This window comes from Polypterus senegalus, chromosome 7 (genome assembly GCF_016835505.1).
Source record: "Polypterus senegalus isolate Bchr_013 chromosome 7, ASM1683550v1, whole genome shotgun sequence".
Taxonomy (NCBI): domain Eukaryota; kingdom Metazoa; phylum Chordata; class Cladistia; order Polypteriformes; family Polypteridae; genus Polypterus; species Polypterus senegalus.
In genome coordinates, this window is record NC_053160.1 from 53,853,523 (window position 1) to 53,878,133 (window position 24,611).

General features: G+C 34.9%; 1 protein-coding gene across 3 annotated transcripts in view; it reads right to left on the minus strand.

The window, feature by feature from the left end:
• The window catches only part of pik3r1 (phosphoinositide-3-kinase, regulatory subunit 1 (alpha)), a 50,277-nt gene extending 25,927 nt beyond the window's left edge, over positions 1-24,350 (minus strand). Inside the window, exons 1-2 of one of the 3 annotated variants that reach the window (XM_039758644.1) lie at positions 24,167-24,350; positions 19,135-19,816 (exon numbers count right to left, since the gene is read on the minus strand). In XM_039758644.1, coding sequence (XP_039614578.1) covers positions 19,135-19,465 — 331 coding nt within the window. In that variant the 5' untranslated portion in view covers positions 19,466-19,816; positions 24,167-24,350. Of the gene's footprint in view, positions 1-19,134; positions 19,817-24,017 lie in introns of all 3 variants that reach the window. The other 2 variants (XM_039758642.1, XM_039758643.1) reach the window with 2 other exon arrangements.
• Positions 24,351-24,611: the final 261 nt, after the last annotated feature.

Consider the following 24,611-nt stretch of genomic DNA (forward strand, 5'->3'; position numbering starts at 1 on the left):
GTTTTTTCTTCAGCTTCTTAATCATTATTCCTATATCAAACTTTACAAAAGTACTCTATGTCAGAATCTTTTTAAAACCAATTGACAAGTATACTCAAAAACTAAAGAGTAAGTCTAAAAAAGATGTATACACACATTACAATTAACATCATACACAGAAAGCAATTATTCTAATAACGTGAATTATCAACATGCCAACTGGAGAAATATTTAGGACCATTCAAAAATGATTAGATGAAAATTCACATACTCCCTGCAGTATTAATGAAATAAACAGACAGCTATTGGCAAAACAAGCAGATGCTCTAGTGAAAGTGGTTAAGACTCTAGTGGTATTTAACCAGAGTTACAAATGCCTTATTTGTAGCCGTTTTGGAAAGATCTGTGCCAGCTTTATACAGCTTCAGAAGTCTCAGATTTCCTATGAACAAAAACAGTAGTAGATATAATCTAAAATATTATTGGATACAAACAAAGTATCTGCTAATCATTATTATGAAGCAATACTACTTCATTATTAAAGAGTAACCTTGGCACACTAACATTTCAATGCTAGTACTTTTAATTAAAAAGGATTATTATTACCCTGCTATGCTTGTCTCTTCACTTAGATATACTAGTCAAAACATTTTCTGAGCCAGGTTTGAAGTTACAAAATAGCAAGGTTATGCTTTTATTTGTTCCATCTTTGCGTGCACAAAAGGAAACTGCTACGGACAGAATGACAGTTCACTGAAGAACTACCGTAGATACTCGCGTATTAGTCGATCTCGCAGATAAGTCGAGTGTTATTTTTAAGCCGAAAATGACAAAATTTGTTATGACCCGCATATAAGTCGAGGGTAAAACTTGGGTTTTTTCATGGCCCGTTGTCTTAATAAGTACGGTCTTCTCACCAAAACCTGCTACAGTTCGATTCCCTGGCATATCAAATATCATTGGCGTTTCATCCACGTTACCAATGTTACGGAGATCAAAGTCATGCCTTTGTCTTTGCTTGATAATAAATTTATGAAAGGAACTGACCTTTTCTTCTAGATCTTTTGACAGCTTCTGCGCGATTTTTGTTCGCTGACGAAGGCACAGCCCATATCTGTTCATAAACCGCGTACACCAGCCTGCCGATGCTTGAAATTCCAACAAAGGCTTATGTGGTGTTATGGGTCCACAGCTCTCTTAGCAAAGGCTGTTTTAGTTTTTAAATAAATAATCTCCGCGCTTGCGACTTAGCGAGCCACAGGGCGATCTGCGATGTGGGCATTTCTCACCTAGTGCACAGGTGAGGGACTGCCCACATCCGTGACTGTTCCTGTGGCTAATGTGCTGCAGCTGCTATGTCCTCTCTGCATATAAAAAGAAGTGCGAGTCAGTTAGAGAGGAAGGAAAAAAGGAGTTGAAAAAAAAAAAAAAAAAAAAAAACAAGGAAGCGAAAGTAAGACGGAGATGGCTGAGAGAGAGAGAGAGAAAAAATGTGCCAGCTGTGTGGAAGCCAAAATGGAGTAAAAAAAAAAAGGAAGAGAAAGAAAGACGGGGGGCTGGAGAAAGCAGGAGAGAGAGGTGTTGCGAGTGGGCGAGCGAGCGAACGAGCGTTCCCAGGCAACTGTGTGGAAGCCTGGGTGCTAGGCCGGGTTTTTAAAGGATTGTTTTTCTATTTTATTGATATTATAACCTCCAAGTTTGCTTTATGGATTATTTATTTAATGAAGAGTTCTTTTGAATCACTGCACTGTTTACTTTGAAAACTGATTTTGATTGACTGTTTTAAATAAAAGCACTGTGCACTGTGCCATTAACCAAATTCTATGGAAAATTGTGTTGCCCCGCGGATAAGTCGACCTGTTTTTTTGAATGAATTTTAAGGCATAAATTTTTCGACTTATACGCAAGTATCTACAGTAATTCATGCATATGCTTCCTCTCTCATAAAACACAAATCTGAACACATTTCCATGGAAACTATACTTGTATAATTCAAAGTATATGACTGGGCCAAATCAAACTGCAAAAAAAAAAAAAATATATATGATTTTGAAGTATTGGTTTTGTAAAGTTAGTCCAAGTAAATCAGAAAATTCACAATAAAAAACAGTATTTGCCATTTTCAGGAAATTTCAGAAAATAGATTCACGCACATTTTAAAGTCTTACTAAATTTCAATATTCAATTGTAACATTCTGTAGAAAAAGCTAATTTTTATTTAAAAAAGACAGAACGGTAGTCACACAAACAACTGATAGTGATGTGATTATACAGTGTTAATAAATATATAAACTGCAGTATTTTGACCAAATGTACCATTGTTTCTTTGTTCCACTTTTGCAGTCTGCAGCGTACAATGGCATTTTTTTGACAATTTATATTCTTGTCCATTCCAGTTCTCGGGCAGAGAGGAAGACATCATATTTTGAAAATAAGTGGGGTTGAAGGAAATTTCTCTACAACCAGACTGAGATTAGGGCAAAACAATTTTTCATTATGATAAACTACAATTGTACAGGATTTTATGATACTTTAAGCTTGTACCTTATGAAGGCACTTCCTTTTACAAAGCACTTTTAGGTATTGAACGGTATTAATAAAGGGTTGCATGTGGTATTTGTTATTTTTATTACATTTTCCACATTAAAAAGATTAAAGTTATATCTGGAGGCTGACTGGTTACTGATTCCACAAATTTGTTTTGCCAAAAAAGCTCTCCCTAAACCAAACAACAATTGAACTGAAATGTTAGGAGGTTACAAACTGAAAACAATCTTCATGTAGATATGCAGGTACCTCTCTCCCTTGCTTTACACAGTATAGAGTTCCAGGGCAACATGAAAATACTAAAAGACAGAAGTAAGGAACCAAGTCTCAAAGGATACCATACTAGTCCATCACAGAGCACAATCTGAACTACGCAATTAGAGCAGATCAGTATTGTGCCTGAGAACAACTGCATATCATGATCTTGAACAGTCAGAAATAATCTACCATATATAAATTAGGAATTCTACAAACTGTCTTCTCACAGACTGCCACCACAGTGATACTGCAAGTTCTCATCTTAAAACAGCAACAGAAGAATCTGTCTAAAAAAATGTTCCTATTGAGTATTCCATCACTACATGGAATTCCATCTATGTCCTTTTTGATGACTTGTGTGAATAAAAGTGAACAAATCAGACATTCATAAGGCATACAGATGCTGGCACGTGATTCAACTAATGAGTGCTGGTTCATTCAGGAAAAGTGGTATGCCTGTCTCAGTGGCATACTCTAGAATAACTATACTGTTGTCAATATATGTATTAACAGTACAGGTCAAAAGCTTGGTGGCTACTAAATCACTGAATAACTAACATGTAAATAAACAAAACATGTTAAATTAACAATGTAAGCAAAGCAGGTTGAGTCCACAATGTACCTGTAAGAAGATCAGAACATCTCACTGACAAAAATTCTGTTTTGGTAGGTTAAAAAAAAAAAAAGGCACTCAACTCACATGCCTAACCAAGACTTGTCTATACATTGAAGGGACTTCAATTTCACGTCAGAGAATACTTTCCACTACATATCAAATAAGCTCTATTTGCATCCAGTGTGGACATGCTGATCTTCCTTATTGTTAATCATAACCTGACTATTTTTAGAAGATGGAATGCGGCACGATTTTGGACTTGTTATTTCTATGGATAAAATAAAAAAGCACACAGATGCAGATATGTGTTTAAGTTTAAATATTGAAGGAGACAGCCCAAAAGTTAAAGGCCTAAAAGAGAGGAACAATTATAAAAAAAAAAACCTGCTCCCTGTTTTGTAGTAGTTTTTATTTTACACCCTCTGGGAAATTTCATGCAACTGCCATTATGAAATGTGCAGAGTTTTCACTCCATTTAACTTTGTTGCAAGCAAATGCTAAAAACGTAATTTTTTCAATAAACAGCATTTTCGTTGAAACACTTTGAATTAAAATGCTTTCTTCTTTTGTGTTGTAGATTACATATTATAAATGGTAAATAGGGAAAAACCTCATTAACATTTGGCAAATTAATTTAGCAGTGGCATTCCTAAATTCCTGCAGTTTTCAAAGAAAATATTTAACAGGTATGAAATGTTCATTAATAAACCATAGACAACAGATCAAAAAAATAATTTGCCAAAATAAATGTGCATCTAAAGAAACGTACTTCTTGGGTTTTGACAACAATATTACCGACATAAGTAAAACTGGGTCAATAAGTGAGAAATAACATCAGTTTATGATATTTTTCCCAGGTCAAGTTCTACAAATGCCAAGTAGGCAACTTACCTATTATTGCCAAAGATGAATTTACAGAACTATAAAGGATTTTGCTCTCATACACACAATCATTATCGTCTACACAAGTTGATATCCAGGAAAATTAATTCAACAATGGTTTGAATGTGGACCTGCACCATCCTAATAACTGGTCAAAAAGAAAATACTTAAGAATATGCCTATTAGCAATGTAAAAATACTTAAAATTCACTTAGAATACCCAAATAATATTTAAACATCAATGAGTAAAAGAAAAAAAGTAATGTGATTTTTATCAACACTAATTTTATTATTTATTCGGTTACAGTTTACAAGAATGTTTTAAAGTAAAGATAAAAAATACTGTAACTTTACACAGTTAAAGCATTCCATGGAATTCAAACCTTTTTGATTATGTATTGCCTTAATACCACAAAAATCAGACCCTAAAATATTAAAAGCCTTATTGAAATCAATGATCCTTTAGTCACTTCAATTGATTACTAACATAATCAATGTGTTGGAAGAATCACTAAAATTAATCTCCAAATTACACTTGAAACTGAATCCTTCAATGCGACACAAGTAATTCATTCTCCTTGTCATGTATTTGTAAAGTCTGTTTGTTGGCAAGTTTATGAAAGCTGTGCTTCCAGATGTCATTCTTTTAAAGTGTGATACAGGAAGAGTAGTGTTACTGTGTTCTGACAATATCTTTATTGCCCTGAGGTAGGAGTTCCACTGAGAAACAAATTAGCAATGAAAAAGTTTAAAAACAAACCATTCTTTTTGGCATCCTTCGCAGTAAATAGGTCTGTAAAGAGCTTTACATGAACCCAGAATTTGCATATTTCTACAGCTGGAGTACACATAAGTAAAAGCAAATTGTTTTTGGTAATACAGTATGTTAATGCCAAGACTGACTTTGCAGTCTTTCTTGTTTACCCACCCAGGCTGTAGTTTCAAAAGAAAAATCAAGTTGATATAAAGATTAATGCTGTCCTTTATGCTGTACTTAAACAAGTACAGAACTGTGAATTTCAGCAACAGAGTTAATTACTCAACAGCTCAATAACAACATTACATTGATGTGGTTCTACAAGGTTAAGACTTCAAGAATACTGTACACAAATTAACATAATCCTTCAGATTGAATTTGCATACTGCATAACAATATTCAATGCAAAAAGCATTGTATTACTAAGTTAAAAGAGGCTCATAAATTACTATTTTAAGTAGCTCTGGATACAAAGATGAAGTCATCATCATTTAAAAAAAAACAAACTATTTTTAGTTATGAAAAAAAAATTAATTGTTAAAATGCAATTCTGTTAAATAAAAAACAGCAACTCTATGAAAGTACTATTTGGTACCATTTTACCTTTTTTCCTTCATCTAGAGCTCAGGAGATTAAATTAAGACCACATTTTTATTCTTTCTTGTAAAGTTCAGAGTTTCCACATGCATCTTATAACACATAATTTTCTGCTCTTTCATGGGTCCTAAACTGTTTCACTTTTTGGACATGTCGCTAATCCAGCCAACAGACATGCTTTGCTTCCAGTAAGAAGATTTGGCAATTTAAATAGCAGTCTCTTGAGGTGATCAAGTAATAAAGCACACATGGAAATCTCTCACGCACATACACTGTAATAAAACAGCTAAATATTCTAAAATGGCTGCAACTGAGACAAGTGCCCAAAGGCTTTCATTGTGCTTTATAAGTATGATTTTTTTCATTTCTTATTTTTCTATAAGCATTGACATATGTGAAAAAAAAATAATAAACCAAAAATTCAGGCAATACCTGCAAAACATCTAAACCCCTCAAAACATGCCACATGATTTAAGTGAGTACATATATAAACCCTTGATGTATATTTTTAGAAAGTCACTGTGTACTAGGGAAATTCCTAAGGACTGGAAAATAGTTATTATTATCATGTTATAAAAAAGGGTGACTGGGCAGTTCCAAGTAGCTATAGGACAGTAATCTTAATGTGCATCTCAGGCAAATTTATGGAAGGAATTAAGGAAAAAAAAAAGTGACACATGAAAAGTGCAAGAGTTTCACTGAATAGTCCACATGTGTCGTCCTGACAGAGGAGGTCCTGTTTTACTAACATGCTGGAGGGTACAATCAAAGCAGTGTATAGGTTATAGTTTTCAGAAAGCATTTGACAAGGTACTACATTAGAGGTTGACTTTCAAACTAAAAAGAAGTGGGAGTTCAGAGTGTAGTGTGTAGATGCTGTATGTTGCAAGGAAGATTTACTTTAACATGAGTTCAACAGGAACAGAGTTGGAAATATGTTAAAAGTAAATTTCACATAAACATTTTTTCAACACAGAGGATCAGACACGTGAAAAAGAAAAAAAATGACCAAGCAGGATTTTAGGGCCCTTCATATCTAGACTTGATGTTTTGGAAGGAGAACTGGACAGAATTGGTGAGCTTTGTTTGGCTGTATGGTCCGATATGATCAAAATGTTTCTAATGTTTTAATGATGTTCAAGAAGAAACATATGTTAAACATTAAAGAATCCAGGAAATACACTGGCTAGCTTCAGGAGATTTTTCAAAACATAATACTTTTTTATTGTAACATACACAATTTAGTGAGTGGACACAACTAAATGCTATTTATGAAGTCAAGTGTTTGCAGTTAAACAGAGAGTTTAATGTCTGCAATATAAAAGTTTCAAACTAAAAGAAAAAGATGTAACCAAAATTTGCAGTAGGTATACCTGAACAGATCCATACTTAAGCTTATATATTTATCAATCTGCTTGAAACAAAGCTGTAATTCTTTTTTGCAACATTAGTAAAATTTTTCAGTTCAGTTAAATAGTACTATCTATATGATTTGCTGGCACATAGTACACAGTGTAAAAGGGTTTGGACTGAATGAGCCTTAATTTGCTGAGAATTTCAGCAGTCTTCCTACCATTAACAATACATTAATCATACTATGAGCAAGTTGCAGACTGTCAGCAAATGCAGTTTAGAAACAATTTTTAAATTTCAGAATAATTTTAAAAATAAGCCACACACAGCAATACGACAAATTAAACTAAAAAGAAAATAAAATAATAAATCAAAGGCTATCAGTGTCCATTACTCAAGCCATACTTAATAAAGACGTTTATAGCACATACTGTAAATGTATCATGCATATGGACTGTATGCCATGTAAATCTTATCCAATTTACAGTGCAAATTTCTGGAAAAACCACATCTGCTCTCACATCCTTCTCATATAAAAACTGAACTTATTGTTCTATAGCTAATTAAATCAGTGGCTGATTGTTTGTAGATGATTTGTAACATTAAAAAAAATAGTAAAAAGGATAAAATCTATGTACAGCACAGATTAAAAATGACAATATTTTACAAACTTTGATGAAACAGGTTTTAAGAATTGAACATTTCAAGAAATTTCAAGAATTTTAAGAATCAAATTTCATAAGTATATGCATAAAGCATCTACCACCACTAGATGGTGGAAATGAGAGTAGTACAGTAAATGAAAAAAACGCATACATGCAATGACATACTAAAACCTTTAATAAGATATACATTTTAAAATACTGTTGTGGATTGATTCCATTTAAAAATATATGAAATAGCATAAATGTTGGACTAAAAGTGATACATCACAATTCAGCTAAATCAGAAATTAAACCTATCACTTTTAAGATTTCACCTGGTAGGGCATTCACATGAAAATTTCCCACAGAAGTGGGTAGTTGATAAAAAAGAGAAATAAAAAATGCTGCAAAAGGTAAACAGTACTTTTTCCACACCCAATTAGATGCCAAAATGTAAATATATATATATGTAGATTTAAGTTTTTTTTCTTCATACTTTTTTTTATTAATTCATGAAATTCATGTTACAGAGTGAGGATTGCTCAGCTTTTCTCCATTTTGCATCATAAACCTTTTTTGTTTTTTTAAATATTCGCTGAATACTTGTCCAATAATTTTTCTGACTTCTTAGCTTCCTCTGCAAAGACTTGATGGTATGAGCAACAGCAGAGGGGTAAACAAATATTCACCATAAAAACAGAATCTGGCTCTTACATTTTTTGTTACACTTCTAATTGAATGGTTCACTGATAATTTCTTCCCTTTCTTTAGGATTGCTGCACCAACCAGAGGCCACCCCATTTCAAGTTTACATGCTATCATAAACAATAAGTAATGAATAAATAAAAAAAAAAACACACACAAGCATATAAAAAAGTGCATTCTTTCCAGTGCTGGTTTCTGTCTTCCACCCAGTATTGCTAGGATAGTTCAGTGTACACACGTAGAAAAATACATGCTTGAATATAAATGCATTAATTGATGAATGGATTTTCCACAGGAAATAATGTTTATGTACAAAGGTGACAAAGTTGTCAGAAGTAACATAGAAAAACATATATAAAAAAGCCTTAAATAATCAACATTAAACAATCAAAGTTGTAACAAATCATTGGTTTATTAATTTGCAAACCCTACAGTACAACAGCTGTCTAGTCTACCATGTAAAACATTTGGGCAGGATCATAAGCAAAGCCCAGCAAACCAAACTTCCATGAAATATTCTCATCTTAGCAGATGTAGACCATAGCAGTAGCGGGGCCCATTCAAGGGGTAAGGACATTATCTCAAACTCCAAGAATGCAATGTGTCACATCAACACAAGCAGAGTGTTGTTCATTTCAGCTCGAGTCCACATATGTTAAGAAAAAACATCTAGGGTGCAATGACTGTTACTGAAATGCACACAGAACCACATGCATGTAAACCTATCATTTAAAACCAAGCAGTTTAATTACATGCAGGTTCCTCAATGGCTTCATTTGATCTCTCCCAAATATATTCTTCAAAGCAGTTCGCAGAAGTCCTGCAGCAGATTTAGATTTAATCAATAGAACCAAAGAGAACTATTAACCATTTTACATACAGAATACAAAGGAATACTAATTACAGCTCTACTTAAAAAAAAATTAATTAAATTAAATTTTAAGAACTACTTAAAACCCACAAAATAGTAAAGCACATGAGTTTCTGCTGTGTTTTTGTGTACACGTGTGTTTAGCTCACAAATATTAACACAGAATTTTCTTTGACACAACCAAATTCTAAATCAACAAATGATGTTCAAAGTATTAATTTTACTTTTATGTATAGCATCAATAAAAACCACTGTATAATGTATTTCCAAGCAACAGTAATAACAACCATTTACTGTGACCAGGGTTGCGTGGTATACTGGTATTGAAAAGGTACAGAAAAACCCAATTTCTGAAATGGGAAGTTTGGTGCCAGAAATAAACAGTACCTTTCAAAGACCTTGTGCTCAGTTCTTCACTCTTCCTTGTCTGACACACTGTAGACTCTGCGAACAACACTTTCCTGTGCCTTTTAATGCAATAGAGAGCGGTGTTTCTTAACTATAGGCCTCAAATGTTTGAGGAGTCAGAAGTTCATCCAAGTGTGAATTTTGTGCAGTGATATTCCTGATGCTATTTAATCATACTTTTTTTTTGCGGTAGTATGCGAACCAACGCCATTAACACATCACACGTAAAGCCTTTGTTTCAGTAGCACAAAAATATGCTTTCCTCATCTGCCATCTCACAACCTATTAAACACTCAGTCTGAGAAGACTCACAGCAAAGACACATCTAAGATTGAGATAAAAAGCAGAAGCTGACAGGCAAGCTTGTGAAGTGAAGTAACAGTGGCACTAAATTGAAATGTCAAAATGAAAACAGCCAGTGTAGGGCAAGGATGTGACAATTTACATGTGATGATGTTGTGAGGGGTGAGTGAATTGGGTGGGGGGGCATGTATATAGTGCCGTGCCAGTGTGAAGGACGCTGGTATGATCACAGAGAATCAGAAGAAACCTAGAAAAACATGAAAAGGTTGATATAAGCTATAGAAATTCAGCATGTTATCAGGTGGTACAGTTGAACATTTCCAACTTGTGTCAAATGTTTTCAGCTAGATTTATTTCATAACTCCTATTAAGTGCAAATAGTGGTTACATTTTTTTAGGGGTTATTTAGATTTTTTATTGTTTGTTTTCTACTCTGTTAATTAAACTGTTTAATGGAACCCAGGGTATATTAAACTATTTGCATGTTTTTAAAAAAATGTATTGATAATGGTGGAGATCATTTTAAAAATATAATTTAAATAAGCTGCATCATTCAATTTTTTTTTTTTAACTACTTCATTCCTTATCCAGTACTATGCATCCAGTAACCAAGTTAAGTGATCTTCTATACTAATCTTTCAAAAATCCCAATATCCTTGTGCTGCCCCTCTGAAATTTCTTTCAGGCTTAACAAAATTTTACATTATGTTTTTGACATGTAGTGATATATCTCATGAATCTATCCCAGTTTTGAATGTAACGGTTTTAAATTCAAACCTCAGGTGCTCCCTGTATAGAGCATTAATGTTCTTCCTGTGTGTACGCATGTTTAATCCAGGTGCTCTGGTGTCCTCTCACATTTTAAAGACATGCAGGTTAGTTGGATTGGCAATGCTAAATTATCCCTATTTTGTGTTTCATATTTTAACCCTCAGATGGACCGGCACTCTGTTTGGAGGTTGTTCCTGCCTTGTGTCCTTTGATTGCTAGCTCCAGCTGCTCTGCAGTCCTGATCATAATAAGTAAGTCTGGATGGAGTATTGTTTTTACAATATGTTGTTTCCCACTTTTCACTTTCAGTAATACTCGCATGATAAATATGCTAGAAAAGAAACAAAAACTTTTACATTTTTATTAAATGGCCATTTTTGATTTGACTCTTTAAGACTCCACTGTCATTATGATGAAAATCCTCTTCTTGTGTCCAAGTGCAGTATTCATTTTCTTATTGGGGGTCCTCAGATTTATAAAATTAAGAACCTCTACACTATGGAATTCAAAGGGGAACTGTTTCTTGTAGCAAGCCAGTGAGATGTGCTGTAGAATCCTCTTAAACCACCCCATTCTCTTTGACAGGTTTTTGCAAACACTAAGAAGGCTCACATTTTTAAGGCTCAATTATGGGGTTTTTGGGAGTTGTCTGATATTTGCTTCAGTATCGTTTCAGTACCAGTACTAAGTTCCGAAAGCTGGTATCAATACTGAAGTCAAAATACTTGGTCCAGTCCATGGCCATAGTTACAAATTACAATTATGTTAGATGATTGTTTGATGAGGATTAAGATCTTAAAATGAGAGATCTAACAATGGTGTTTCTATCTTCACACTGCTAGCTATAATCAATAAGCTTATCACAAATAAGGGTTACATAAAACATTTTCTATAAATTAAAACATTATACACATTTCAGTTAGCAGAGAATCAATTTTGTTGTTAACCCACGTCAGATTTGCAAAATGCAAGTCTCCTAGTTATATTTGCTGTGGCAGTTGTCAGAGTAGCATGCAGGGATGGGGTACTCACTGTGGTAACAAAAACACTCCCTGTCTACAAAATGACTGTTTTACTCATTTGGATTGACGAGTCTGTGGGTGGTGTGACAGACAGAAAAAAACAAAAGAAAAAAATAAATAAATAAAAAAGCAAACATTTTTACCATATGTACCAGATCACAGGCCACTACCCCCACCCCATCTTTCTGCAGATGTTAAAGCAACTTGACATCTATATGGCTTGAACTAAATACTTTGCATTTCACCAAGCATCAGCGAGTGCAAAATGTTATACTTTAACACATTATGCAGTTATCAATAGCTAACTATGCGCAAAATAGCTTTATCCAGTAGTTTATACACATTCTTACATATATGCATAAAGGAGGAAAAACAAAAGTCACATTTTTTCACATTGATACCTTGGCCTAAAAATTCATGATGGAATGGTCAATGGTATAATATAGTAAACTAGCCAACCCGCAGTGTAGCATACGCCGCATATAATTATTTATTGATGAGTGAATCCTTCCTTAAAGACACAGTTGTCCAAATGGGGAGGGTTTGAGGATACAACTGTCAGTGAATAAAAAGATGGAACTCTGGAGAGAACAACATACATTTTTCGTGAGTGAAAACAGGTTTTGGCAGATACAGGAATATTTTTTTTGAAAGTCTGTCCGTGTGCCTTATTAATAGTCATTGTAAACGCCAATCTAACAGGAAATTGTCTGCGTGTAAAAGTAAAAGGCAAATTAGAATCTGATGGGGTCAGGGAAATCTGGGGAATAAGGACAGTTTGTGATGTAGCAGATGTGATAATCTTACACTCCAGTACTCCAGGAAAAAAAAATTCATGGAGAACACGGGTTAGAGTGGGCGTTCGTGGCTCTTTCATGTGTAACCCATGGGCGGGACTCTCTGTCTTGCGTGCGGTGAAAAGTCAACGTGGCTCAGAGGTCCATGTGGACTTTTGCACAGACGAAAGCGACTGAGGCTGTGTTTGGTGAGTTGTTGCATGCGGGCACATGATCAGGCAGTGCACATGCCTCAAGAGCGACGCTGGATGTGGGAGGATGGTTACAGTTGGCGTGCGTGGCTCTGTCGTGTGTATCCCATGACGCGGTAGGAGGGTTAGAGTTGGCGGGTGGGGCTCCGTCGAGCGTATCCCATGGTCTTAGAGTTGGCGGGCGGGGCTCTGTGAATTGGCAGCCGTGGCTGTCTGTCTTGCGTGCCCTTACTGAATTTTATATATATATATATATATATATATATATATATATATATATATATATATGAAATATTCATTAAGACTAGGATACTTAAAATGCTGTTAAAAGAATCTTTCTGTAGCATGCTGCTGTTTTAGTAGAGTTCTTTGATAATGCAGGAGATGGTACAGTGGTGCAGTAGTTCAAACCATTGCCTCATATATCCAAGAGATTGTATTTAAACCTAAGTTTCATCAGTCTGTGTGGAATGTGCATGAGTTTTTCTCCACGTACACTAGTTTTCATATTACATTAACTATATACTCTAAATTGGTTTGCTTTAAGTGAGTGAGTGTGGGCCTGTATCAATATATCCTGTGACTGGCACCATGTTAAATGTTAATTCTTGCCTTGCACTCAATGTAGCTGTTAATGGCATTATATGCACTCTCCTCTGCCCTAGGGAATAGACCTGATCCCATCTCATGCTACCCCTTATACACAGTGCCAGCCATCACAATACTTTATTTATTTATTTTTAAACACCAATGAGTCTATGCCCCACAACAAACCAAAGGACATATTTTCAATGACAGATTTCAAAGAATCCATATATAAAATTAATTAATTTGTAAAATGTGCATTCCCGACAAGGAAACACAGGCTACATAAGCAGTTTCAGTGTCTTATATTGCTAGATCAGGATATAAAAATTGAAGCTTCTATTAATACAATGAAGAAACAATATTTAATAGTTTTTCTGAGCTTGTGCCACTTTCATTTTTGGACATCATTCTCTCTCTCATTATTACACACAAACATGTGAATGCATTTTATAAATTGTACTTTAAAATAAGTTTACACATTACGTATATCATTTACTTAATCATTTTGTGTTTTAAAGATACATATGACAAAATACAGTAATCTGTTAAATGTTCCAGTGAAACACCCAGCTCTACATATTTAAACAATCCTGCCTAACTGCAGATTTCAAGCCAATTTCAAATTTCAATTTTATAATTAAATGTTATGTAACACAGAGGAATCACTAGGGAGAAACTGTATAAATGGCATTTGTCTTTTCAGAGTACCACAGAAAGTAAATCTGCAAACCGTTATTAATGGCTCTCATTTGATATGGCAAGGAGAGGATTCAGCCAGTTGCTGTTGCCACAGAAATTGCACCACTCTACAAGACTAGTGTTCAACAGCTGTATGCTGGAACACTGGATTTCTTTTCCATAGTAATGAAAAAAATTACAAAATTCCTCTGCCAAAAAGGAAACACACTTCACAAGAATAATGTAATTAATGAATTGGGGAAACAGGAATTTCAAAATCAAATCCTGCCAAAGTAAAAGGAAAAAAGCCTAATTATGTCTTTAGACATTTCCTCTTCCCAGGAATATATATGGAATGGCACCACTGAATACATGTGTATTGCAACAATAAAAAAAAAAAAAAACTTTAGTCCTAGGTTTTTTTGTTAGGTCAGCAGGGCGGTACCATCTTGGCTGTGGCACCTGACAGAGTGGCCAGTTTGACATCCATGATGATTAAAAGCTACAGCTCCTGTACACATTAAGCATTGCTTGAGACCATATCCTATGCAATAATTCAATCTCAAGTTTTATTTTTTTAACAAAATGTGGTGAAATCGTAGAGAACATACTACACTGCAACAGAAACTTTGGAATGTACCATTTCACAAATGCAAATCATTTTTAAATTTGAATTTCTCTACACACAACAAAATGTTAGTACATTTAGTCGTTAGCATTTCAAGTGTTCTAAATGATTCATGTTTCCTTAATTAAAAATTTACAATGAGACAAAAATAAAAATAGTCAACAAATAACCCAAAAATTTGAGTCAATGGCTTTTACTGCTTTCATGTCAGACTTAAATAAAAATAGAAAAGAATGTTCCCTTTTTCGATCAAAATGAAGTTGCAGCACAAAAATATACACACCAACTTAAAAAGATGTAATGTGCTCTGTTTACTTTTTTTAACCAGTGTTTTAATCCTAATTCCTCATAGACTCTTAAAGCAGTCCTTTTGAAAGTTGTCCTATTGAAAAGCTGAAGTGCTATTAATGAGCATCAATGTTCCACAAGAGTGATTGATACTTTTCTCTCAAAAGCAGTAGCTGCAGAATGCTTTTAGTTCACAGTCCACATTTTCAAAATATTCTATTGGATGAACCTCTTCTCTGGGAATCAGGGAAATATATGCCTGTATGCTGTCAAGATGATTGACATTTCAGGATTAAAAGCTTCTCTTAAATAGCAAGGGTGATTAGAGCTGCTGCATTATTAGCATTAAGTTGCCATTTTAAAGACTTTTAGTCTTTACAATGCAGTTAAGAAAAGCATTCTTCTCTGACAAAACACTTTTTCTGCTGTCACACTTTACTTTTTTACACCAAAATAATTGGAAATGTCTTATTTTAGTTATTTCTACCTAGAGTAAGGCTTTAGAATTTTCTGAACACATCCTATTTATTTACTTTCTCCATTTTTCTTAAGTCTGAATGTACCAGTTCAATGTAACAATCTGTAATTATTAGCCACATACTACAAAACTCATGAAGTTTTGGACAAACAACATTTTGGTGGATTGGTAATGGGCAGCTGAAAAGTACACCTTAATGTTTTTAAACTGTTCATGCACAGTATACTCCATGTGTTGCTACGTTTGCGCTAAATGTCTGCTGTATACAGAATTTAAATTACTGAAGTAAAGCCCCCAACACAAAGGACTTTTTTTGGGTATTAACTATGTCTTTTTCTATTCAAAAATAATAATGAATAATTTTTGATCTCTTATCCAGTTTAGAAAGCCTGATATTGAAAAAAAAAATGTTGTTTATATTATAGTAAACTGGTTAATCTTTTGTTGCATATAGTGGTTAAATCCTTTAGTGCCTAGATGGTGCTGTAGATTTATTCTCAGTGCTGTGGATTTTGGCTCTCACATGATGAAATAGTAATATGGGAGTTGTTGGAGGAGGCCATGAGAACTTCACTCTTGAATAGACAATGCTTACATATGAGCTGGTGTCACTGCATGTTGCAAATTCAATAGCTATTACTTAAGAGTTTTTTTTTTCCTTCTTTTTGCATTATTAGCAAGCTCTTTCATATAGAAGTGTTCCAGAGAAAGCAAAATTAAGCCATAATTGATAATGAGAAAATTAAGTCTTTCTATATTAGAAAATAGGCTGCTAAAGAATTTTTTATAGTTAAAACATCAAACAAAAAATGTATTTAAAAACATGGGTTACCATATCCGCCCAGCAGTATTTTAACATATCCATGAGAATACAATCTTAATCATTATAAGAAGAGCTATAAATAAAAACTCCATCTTCCGCTACTTGAACATTGAGCTTTACTAATAGCAGATTCACCCTCTACCTGCACTTTCCATTTGCAATATACTGTATGTGATCTAATTCATCCACATACAGTATTTGCATTAAAAGAGCAGCTTGTAAATTATGCATGTATTTGTTTAGTATTTACTTCCATTACACAACATCAAATAAAAAAAAAATTCTGGTTAAACACTCAAACAAAATGAGATGCCTTAAAATAAAGATACACTTCGCTTATCTGTATAATTTTACAGTTTACTACTAGGAATTCAAATTAAATGTTGCAGTGTTAAAAAAAATTACATTTACCAAAAAAACTAACAATTACTAATCTGTGATTTAAACTAATCAATTTAAACTATGCATTTTAAATTAAAATAATTTAGAGAGTGGTTATTAATAAAACAACATAGACCGCATCAAATGGCACGCATGCCTATGTAACAGAGAGCCTTAAATACAAGCAGCTGGAGCTCATGAAAAGCTTTTATTGAAAATATAACAAAAACATGTTATATTTTAACCCAAAACATCATTTAGATGAAGAAAAAAAATTAAGCAAAAAAAAAAAAGATTTCAACTTCAACATCATTGTGCCAATAATTCGATAGTTCTGAGGAAAACAAGCTCACAAAGCTAAAAATTCAAAACAAAAAAAAGTAACTTGGCAAACTACCATTTTAAGTCATTGGTTCCTTTTGAAAAATGTTCAAAGTAAATATAATCTTATTTAATAAAGAATAAATGTTTGTGGGAATATTGTGAAATTTCATTCATTTTCAAAGCTATATTTCTTCCTGGCACAAAGCAGTGAAGCAACAGGAGATGAAAAAGTTTAGTTTTGGCTCACTCAGACACAACAGAGGAATAGATCACATTGCTTTTCAATTGTTTACATTTTCTGCAGTGGTCAATTCATTTGTTGAATTTCCATCCATATATGTTAAGAAACAGCAACCATTACAATCAAACATAAATCTGATGAGCTACTCTAAAATTATACCGAAATTTACATTAAAACCAAGACTTCTAGAACCATAGTTTAAGATGGAGGAGTACCTACCAGAAGATGGCACTAAAGTAATCCAAATTAATCCTTGCACATCAGTAAATGTGTATAGCCTATAATTTAATAGTCAGCCACAATTAAAGCCAACCCTGCTAAACTTAATTTTATGGTATTGTTAGGCTTGAATCGACTGCAAGTACAGATGAGAGAATGCACACTGATTAGTAAATGATCTATATTTAAAAAAAGTCAAAAAGTATAACTAACAAAAATTTTAGAACCTCATAGTCAGTAATAATCCAGATTATTAAGACTAAAACTTTAAATGCAGTGTTCCATATTACCCATGAGAACTGCAACAAGGAGAAATGCACGTGCAAAGAAAATTCCAATACCAAATATGAAACCATGCAATCAGACCCAAACATACCATACTGCTGTTTTTACATTTCATAATTTTATTCTACAGCATGAAAATGAAAATAAAACCTAAAAATGTGTAAGTTTATAAACTTATAAATCACTTATAAATTCTAAATTTATTATGCATCTTTAAATAAAAATTAGTTATTTTACAGAGGGAGAGATAAAAAATTTGTAACAGGGTTACATTTATTTTAAAAAGTGCACAGTAATCATTTCCTGGAAATGTAGGGGAAAAAAAAGCACAATCAAGCCGCTTGCCTTTTCACTCATTCCACCAAATAAAAAAAAATTGACTCAAACTACAATGCCGCTAAAATGACAAGAGAAGTTCAAATCCACTAAAGAAGGTATGCACATTGCGCCTGACATTTTAATCATACTTCCAACCCATTCCATTTTCTCAGCTTTGTTGACAGAGTATTATTTAAAGTTTTATCGTACTCTTGTTCCGATATGCCCTGTTGCTCAACCCAGAACATTATTGCTTCGGTAACAATTTACTCTGGAGCACTATAACCATGTAAATGACAAAGCTTCCAAAGCCAAAATGATTTGTTTCCAAAATGCTCTAGTCTTTCTTCCCAGAACTAACATTTGTTAGATTCTGTCATTTATAATTTACACCGATACTCCTTTTTATACTTCATGAAAATGTTATGCTTGCATGTTGTACTATTATAGCTAGTGCTAGGCAGGTATGTTAAATCAGCTGGTCATGATTATAGAATGAAACAGATATCACATATTATAAACATCTTATAGAGTTAAAACATAATAAAGTGAAGTAGTACTACCAAGCAATTCACATAACTAACTAAATGAGGACATAAAAAAACTATATATATATAAATATAAGATGGTGCCATAATATTATAGGGTGAAGGATAAACTGTACAGGCATAACATGGTGCAGGATTTGAAATGGTCCGCAAAATAATATATACACAAAACAGAACTTCTGTATTTTCAAAAGTTGTAAAATTTTTAACCAATATATTACATACATCACTGAATGGTGAAACTTGGCCTCTCTTTCCAGCTATGGAACAAGCAAGAATTCTGCAGAAACCAACTAGCTGAGGTGGCAATGGACATTCAAGCCAATTTCTACATTGCAATGACATATTTATTAAGTACATGTTTAAGTTTGTACCATTTTCAGCTTTTCAACCTGAAATAACCATATACTCTAGAAAATATTTTAAAACATTGTTTTTCATTCTTAAACTACTAAATCCTAAACATTAAAGAGCTTACATTTAAAAGTTGTTTTGAATGGAATTGGTACAATTTATATATAAAACCTAAAAAACAATTGGTATTAAAAAAAGGCATTTACTGAAATCACTATTTTCATTGCTAATATTAATAATGAAGAATGAAGATAAGCAAAACAGACTAATAGATTGTTACCTTGCTCAGAGTCTGAGTCAGCTTTTCCTGCTCCAGGTGCAACAGGCAAGGGCCGTGGAGGTCGTGGTTTTGGAGTTGGAGGAGATATCCTCTTCTTACCCAAGAATTCAACGTATGTTCCAGGGAACTCTCCTTTTTCTTGAGTCATTTCATTTAAACCACACAGCCAGCCCATTTCATCTGGCTTTTCTTCAAATCCATCACAATATCCAAGAGCCAGCAAAGTGCCCTTACTAACAAGTAAAATGTCTCCAACATGCAAATCAATATCATCCTTTGCCTCCTTTTTGTAGTCATAGAGCGCCCTGTACTGGTATCCCTCTGCACTCATTTTGAAAGCTTTTTCAAAGAAGCTGGAACAAACTTTTAAAACAGAAAAAAGAATAACTCCGTCTTCAAACCTTCCAGTATTGCTTCATAGAAAAACACAAGTGTTTCAGTGAAAAAGGGCAGTTTTTTTAAAGGATGCTGAAACCAGAATAAAAATAAAGAGAGAGTAAACGATTCACAATGATCTTTTTGAAAAGGCTGCTGGTCACCTTTTTGGTTTGAACTAGTAAATTCTAGATTCCATTAAACCATCACAATGCAGATTGATTTTGAAGATCTACAATCTCCTGAATCTTCATTGTGCCCATCTATCAAATACTTTCTGCTGTGGATGTCTTTTTGTACACCTGACCTAGAAAACACAGAAGAATTCTTTGTTATATAAATAGCAAATATATAATATTCCACAAAAAAACACAGCTTCCAATTATTGAGAAAGATATGCTAACCTTTAAATACATATACATTTTAAATTGTTTTGCCTTGTTTTACGAGGTTAAAAAATGCAAGACATACATTTAACTTTAGATTTGTTCAGTGTGGATTGGCTGAATACAAACTGCAATGACAAATGATTATGCAGCTTTTATATAAAAAGAGCTGATCTCTCCTTCCTCATTGCATTTTGCTCTTCTTTTATGCATCTCTTTCAGTGCTTTATTATATACATTCTGTGTGCAGACACACATTTTACAGTCTGTATTTTACAGATAAAATATACACATCCATATATAAAAAATCATAAAGTTTCCATGACAGTATGATTTTCTTTTAAATAAAAATAAGCCTGGGTAGCATGGTGGTCAACACAGCTACCTCACTGATACAGATTCCTAAAACTGAATCCCACAATCTACTCACTTGAATCGCATGGGCTGCTCATGTCTACATGGGGTTTCGTCCCACATCTCAAAAGTGGTGATTGTTAAATTAACACCAGAGTGAGTGAGTATAGGGGTGTGTGTACACCCTGGACTGGCAACCTGCCCAAGGTTGGCTCCAGAAATGCAAGTTATCTTTAACTGGATTGTTGGTCTGAATTAAAATAAAAATGAATGACAAACTTCCACAACCTGCCTTGTGCTTGCATGACCTTCTTTACATCCTTGTGGGCTCCATCCAGTTGATCCGCTTAACTCACCCAGTTTAATGTACATAAAGGGTAGATGACCTGGCATTGCTAAATTGTGTGTGTTTGCCCTATAATGTAGTGGCATTCTGTCCAGGTGTTGTTCCTGAGACAGGTCTCAGCTGCCACGTGGCACTCCTCTGGATTAATGGGTTAAGAAGATGGATGGATGGATAAATTTCATAGTTCACCGTATGTGTTCAGGATGAAGCAACTGATTTGATTTACAGGCCTAAAATTGGACATGTGTGAAATGCTTATGGATATTAGATACATTTTTTCCCAGGAATCTAGGTTTGCCAAACAGCTCAAAGTCACACCTTTAAGTTACCTGGCTTCTATTTTTTGCTCCTAGTCAACCATTTTTGTGTACGACTCACTGCTGAAGGGCAGCTCTCAGAGTAGCATGCATAAATGGCATGTAGCAGATAGAGTCAACTTATCTCCCCATTATGTACAACCTTCCGTCCTCTTGACTCGTGCTCTGCTCCTCTTTTTAGACTAACTGCTTTTACTCTGCAGTACCCCACAAAAACAGGGAACAGTGAACAATGCTATCAATAAGTTTATGCATCTAAGTGTACTAACTTCATTTGCATGGTGGTAGTGCTGTTATCTTGCAATAAGGAAATCAAGGTTTGCCCGCCAGGTGTTCCCTTTGTGGAGTTTGCATGGTCTTCCCATGTCCACAAAGGTTTTCTCTGGGTACTGTGCTTTGTTCACACAGATCAAAGCACATGCAGTTTAGGTGATGGTGATCTGGTGTTGCTAAATTGTCCTGTGTGTCTATCTGTCTCTGTGCGTGATTGCACACACTCACACTCCCCCGCGATGGGCTGGCGCCCTGACCAAGGATTGTTCAGCCTTGTGCCCAAAGGTAGCTGGAAAATGCTCCAGCTTCCCCATAACCCTGCCCTGAATAATTAGGTTCAAGAACTGGACAGATGTTTTAATCATATATCAAAAAATAACACCTTAAATCCCCAGAATAATCGAAGACAAAAGTTTTGAGATTTTAACCTTACCATTTTATGATGCATGGGTCTTGTTTAACAATAAAATAAAATTGAAAACATTTAAAGGGTACATTCCCCTAACAAGGGCTGCAGGAAATATACTAAATTTAAATTTTAAAATAAAATGTTTCAAAACCATGCACTTAAAATAAAAAGTAGATGTCTGCCAATGATTACAAAAATCATTTTTAATTGAAGTGTAGCCTGTGGCCTTTTATTATTAACATAATCCTTCTTAGAAAAAAAGAATTACAACTGCTCTAGCCATGAAATTCTAATTCTAAACGACTCCATGTGTAAGAAATGATGAAACCCTTAATCTAATCCTGCCCCCAATACCCAACAGCATCACACTAACCTCTGCCCTCTTTGCTGTCCTAATTTCACAGTCTCAGTGGTTCAAACCCAGAACATGATGATGAGAGAAACTAATAAGACACTTCAAAAAGCGGAGAAACTCAAAAATAAAACATGCCAGCACTCAAACTCTAGAAAATGTCTACAGTAGAACATTAGACAACATTAACCATTAAATCACTTCTGCAGAACAACTTACAGATTTGCTACCTACTGTAATATTGGTTCTTGGCTTGCGCCCTGTTCTGCAAGGCCAGGCTCTGGCCACCCACAATCCTAAACTGGTTGAGAAATGCATTGGTGAATCAAGTACAATCTAAAGTTATAAAATAATAATTACAACTTCTGATTAAAGGATGCAGTATAAAACCAAGATGAACCAACAAGGTTGACAAAAATTGTGGACTCTTCTCAAAATTGTACCAGCAAGAACTGCACACACACATGATTGGTTTAAACCATACACCAATATGCTCACTTGGTCCCCTTTTGGTGCAGCCAGAATGCTACTAATCTTAACATAAACACACCTCTGTGCAACATAATACATAACTTAAGTTGAATTATGGGGGAAAACGTTTTTGCCTTGTGCTCCAAAAATGAATTTTGCATAAATGTCAAATAAAAATTACACAGTTTAAAACTGCAATTAAGCACAAATTATTTTTCTTGCTTTTTATATATTTGTCTGGTTTTATCCCTGCAATTTTAAATGTCTAGACAAAAACTGTATTAAATCAAAATTGAAGCACACTGCCTGCCAACGCCGAGGGGCATTTTTGATGTTTTCCTAACAACAGACCCAACCTGGGAAATGTTAGGAACTTGTGTTAGGAAAAAGTAAATGCTTCTTTAAACGGCGTTGGAGATAACAGGTAGACAAGCAGTACATATGGCGAATGCTGAAAAGGGGGAACTACAATCAATGCTGAATAAACATCTAAAAACCAACACACGACTGGATGTATAACACTAGTAATAACTATATACTCTTGTTTCAGGAGATTAAAAAAATACAGCAAAAATATGCAAGTTGAGATTAAACGTATAACTGAAGATCTTTACTACTTCATGGCGATTGATTATGTTCTAAAATCAGCCCAATTTTCTGTTCCTTAAAACCTTATCTTAACTTCCTCTTCTGCATGAAACGGACTTCCTCTTAGCTATCAGGCAAGGTTAGAAAATTTAATAAAATAGGGACTGGTGCACTAACAACAACAAAAAAAAAACTTTCTCGATTATTATGAGAATGCACTCTATACTTGGGCAAAGCCGCCCTAAGGCATTTTAGGGATGAATAAAATGATACACCTACACAATTCGATAATCAAGTTACAAACATTACTGGTTGCTAATGTACGGACACCAGGACTGGTCTGGACTGCCCCGCACAGTACATGCATGCACTACTCCGCATTTTCGGCTGGCAGACTTGCAGCAACTTGAGCTCTCACGCAGTCCTTAATTTGCTCCTCCTGCCTGCTGGCTAAACTAACTACTATGGTTGCATCCATAACGACCTAATCGGTTCGATCAACTTAAAACCAAAGTGGGAGAAAAAGAACCGTTTTGAATTTTACCTTCCAGTACCTTCTATAAGCGTCCAAATTCTAGATCAGCACATCGAACTTAAAATCCGTGTCAACAGAACCACTCTACCTCAGTTCGGATTCCTTGTGTCACAATGTTTCTACCCGCAACCCTGTCTACGTGAACAATATTTAGAAAAATAAATTATGGTTTCAAAACAGTCAACTAAAGACCACGAGGTGCAAATAAATTACTGCTGACCGTAAGCCCTGTCGAGACAATGGGCTGGAGGCACCGTATGGGTAGGAGACATGCAGAAAGCGTAACACAAAACAACTGTTGCAGACAAATGGCACAAGCACAAAGGTTCATCCATCGTATTTATATAAAAAAACTAATTAAAAAATAAACAAGAATAAAGGATTACGACGCTTGTGCACGCAAGTAAAGCCACCACTACGGGCCCCGTGCTGGTACGGCTTCACGGGCAAAAAGAAACGCACCAGGGTGCCACTCACTTACAGCAGTTGGTGGCTGACACCACCGGAATGCCAAAGTCCTCGACTTCTCTCCTTTCCTTCCCGTTGTTATGGAACACTGCAGCTATTCCAACTTTGAGCTCCACCTCTTACACCCTCCAATTTTTTTTTAATCAGATTTCGGTCACCTCCAATTCAAGGAGAAATCCAGATACACCGGCGTGAATCGGTCTTCTTTCCCTTTTGGCTTTTTGTACCACCGTGAAGCAAAAGCTGTTGGACAGGCACACGTCTACACGAGGCTTTCTTTGTGCTCGCTGGTACGCCTCACGACTAAATCCGCCCAGCTAGACAGTCAGCGACTTCGCCAAGGCGAAGCCGTCAGTCATCGCAGCGTCACACACACAGCGCCCCTCTCCTTCCGCGTGGGAATCTGGGACGCACTCACCAGACGCGTAGTAAGCCCGGCCTCTCGCCAGTTATGCAACTAGACAGGAGGAGCGCGTTCTTGGCTGTGCTGTCTTTGCGGTAATGCAGGTATCGTCCCTCCATGAAGAAGAAGAAGAAAAAAATAGGAGTTCTATCACAAACAAGCAAAACTTACAATTCCATAAGAACGATCGGCCTATATTA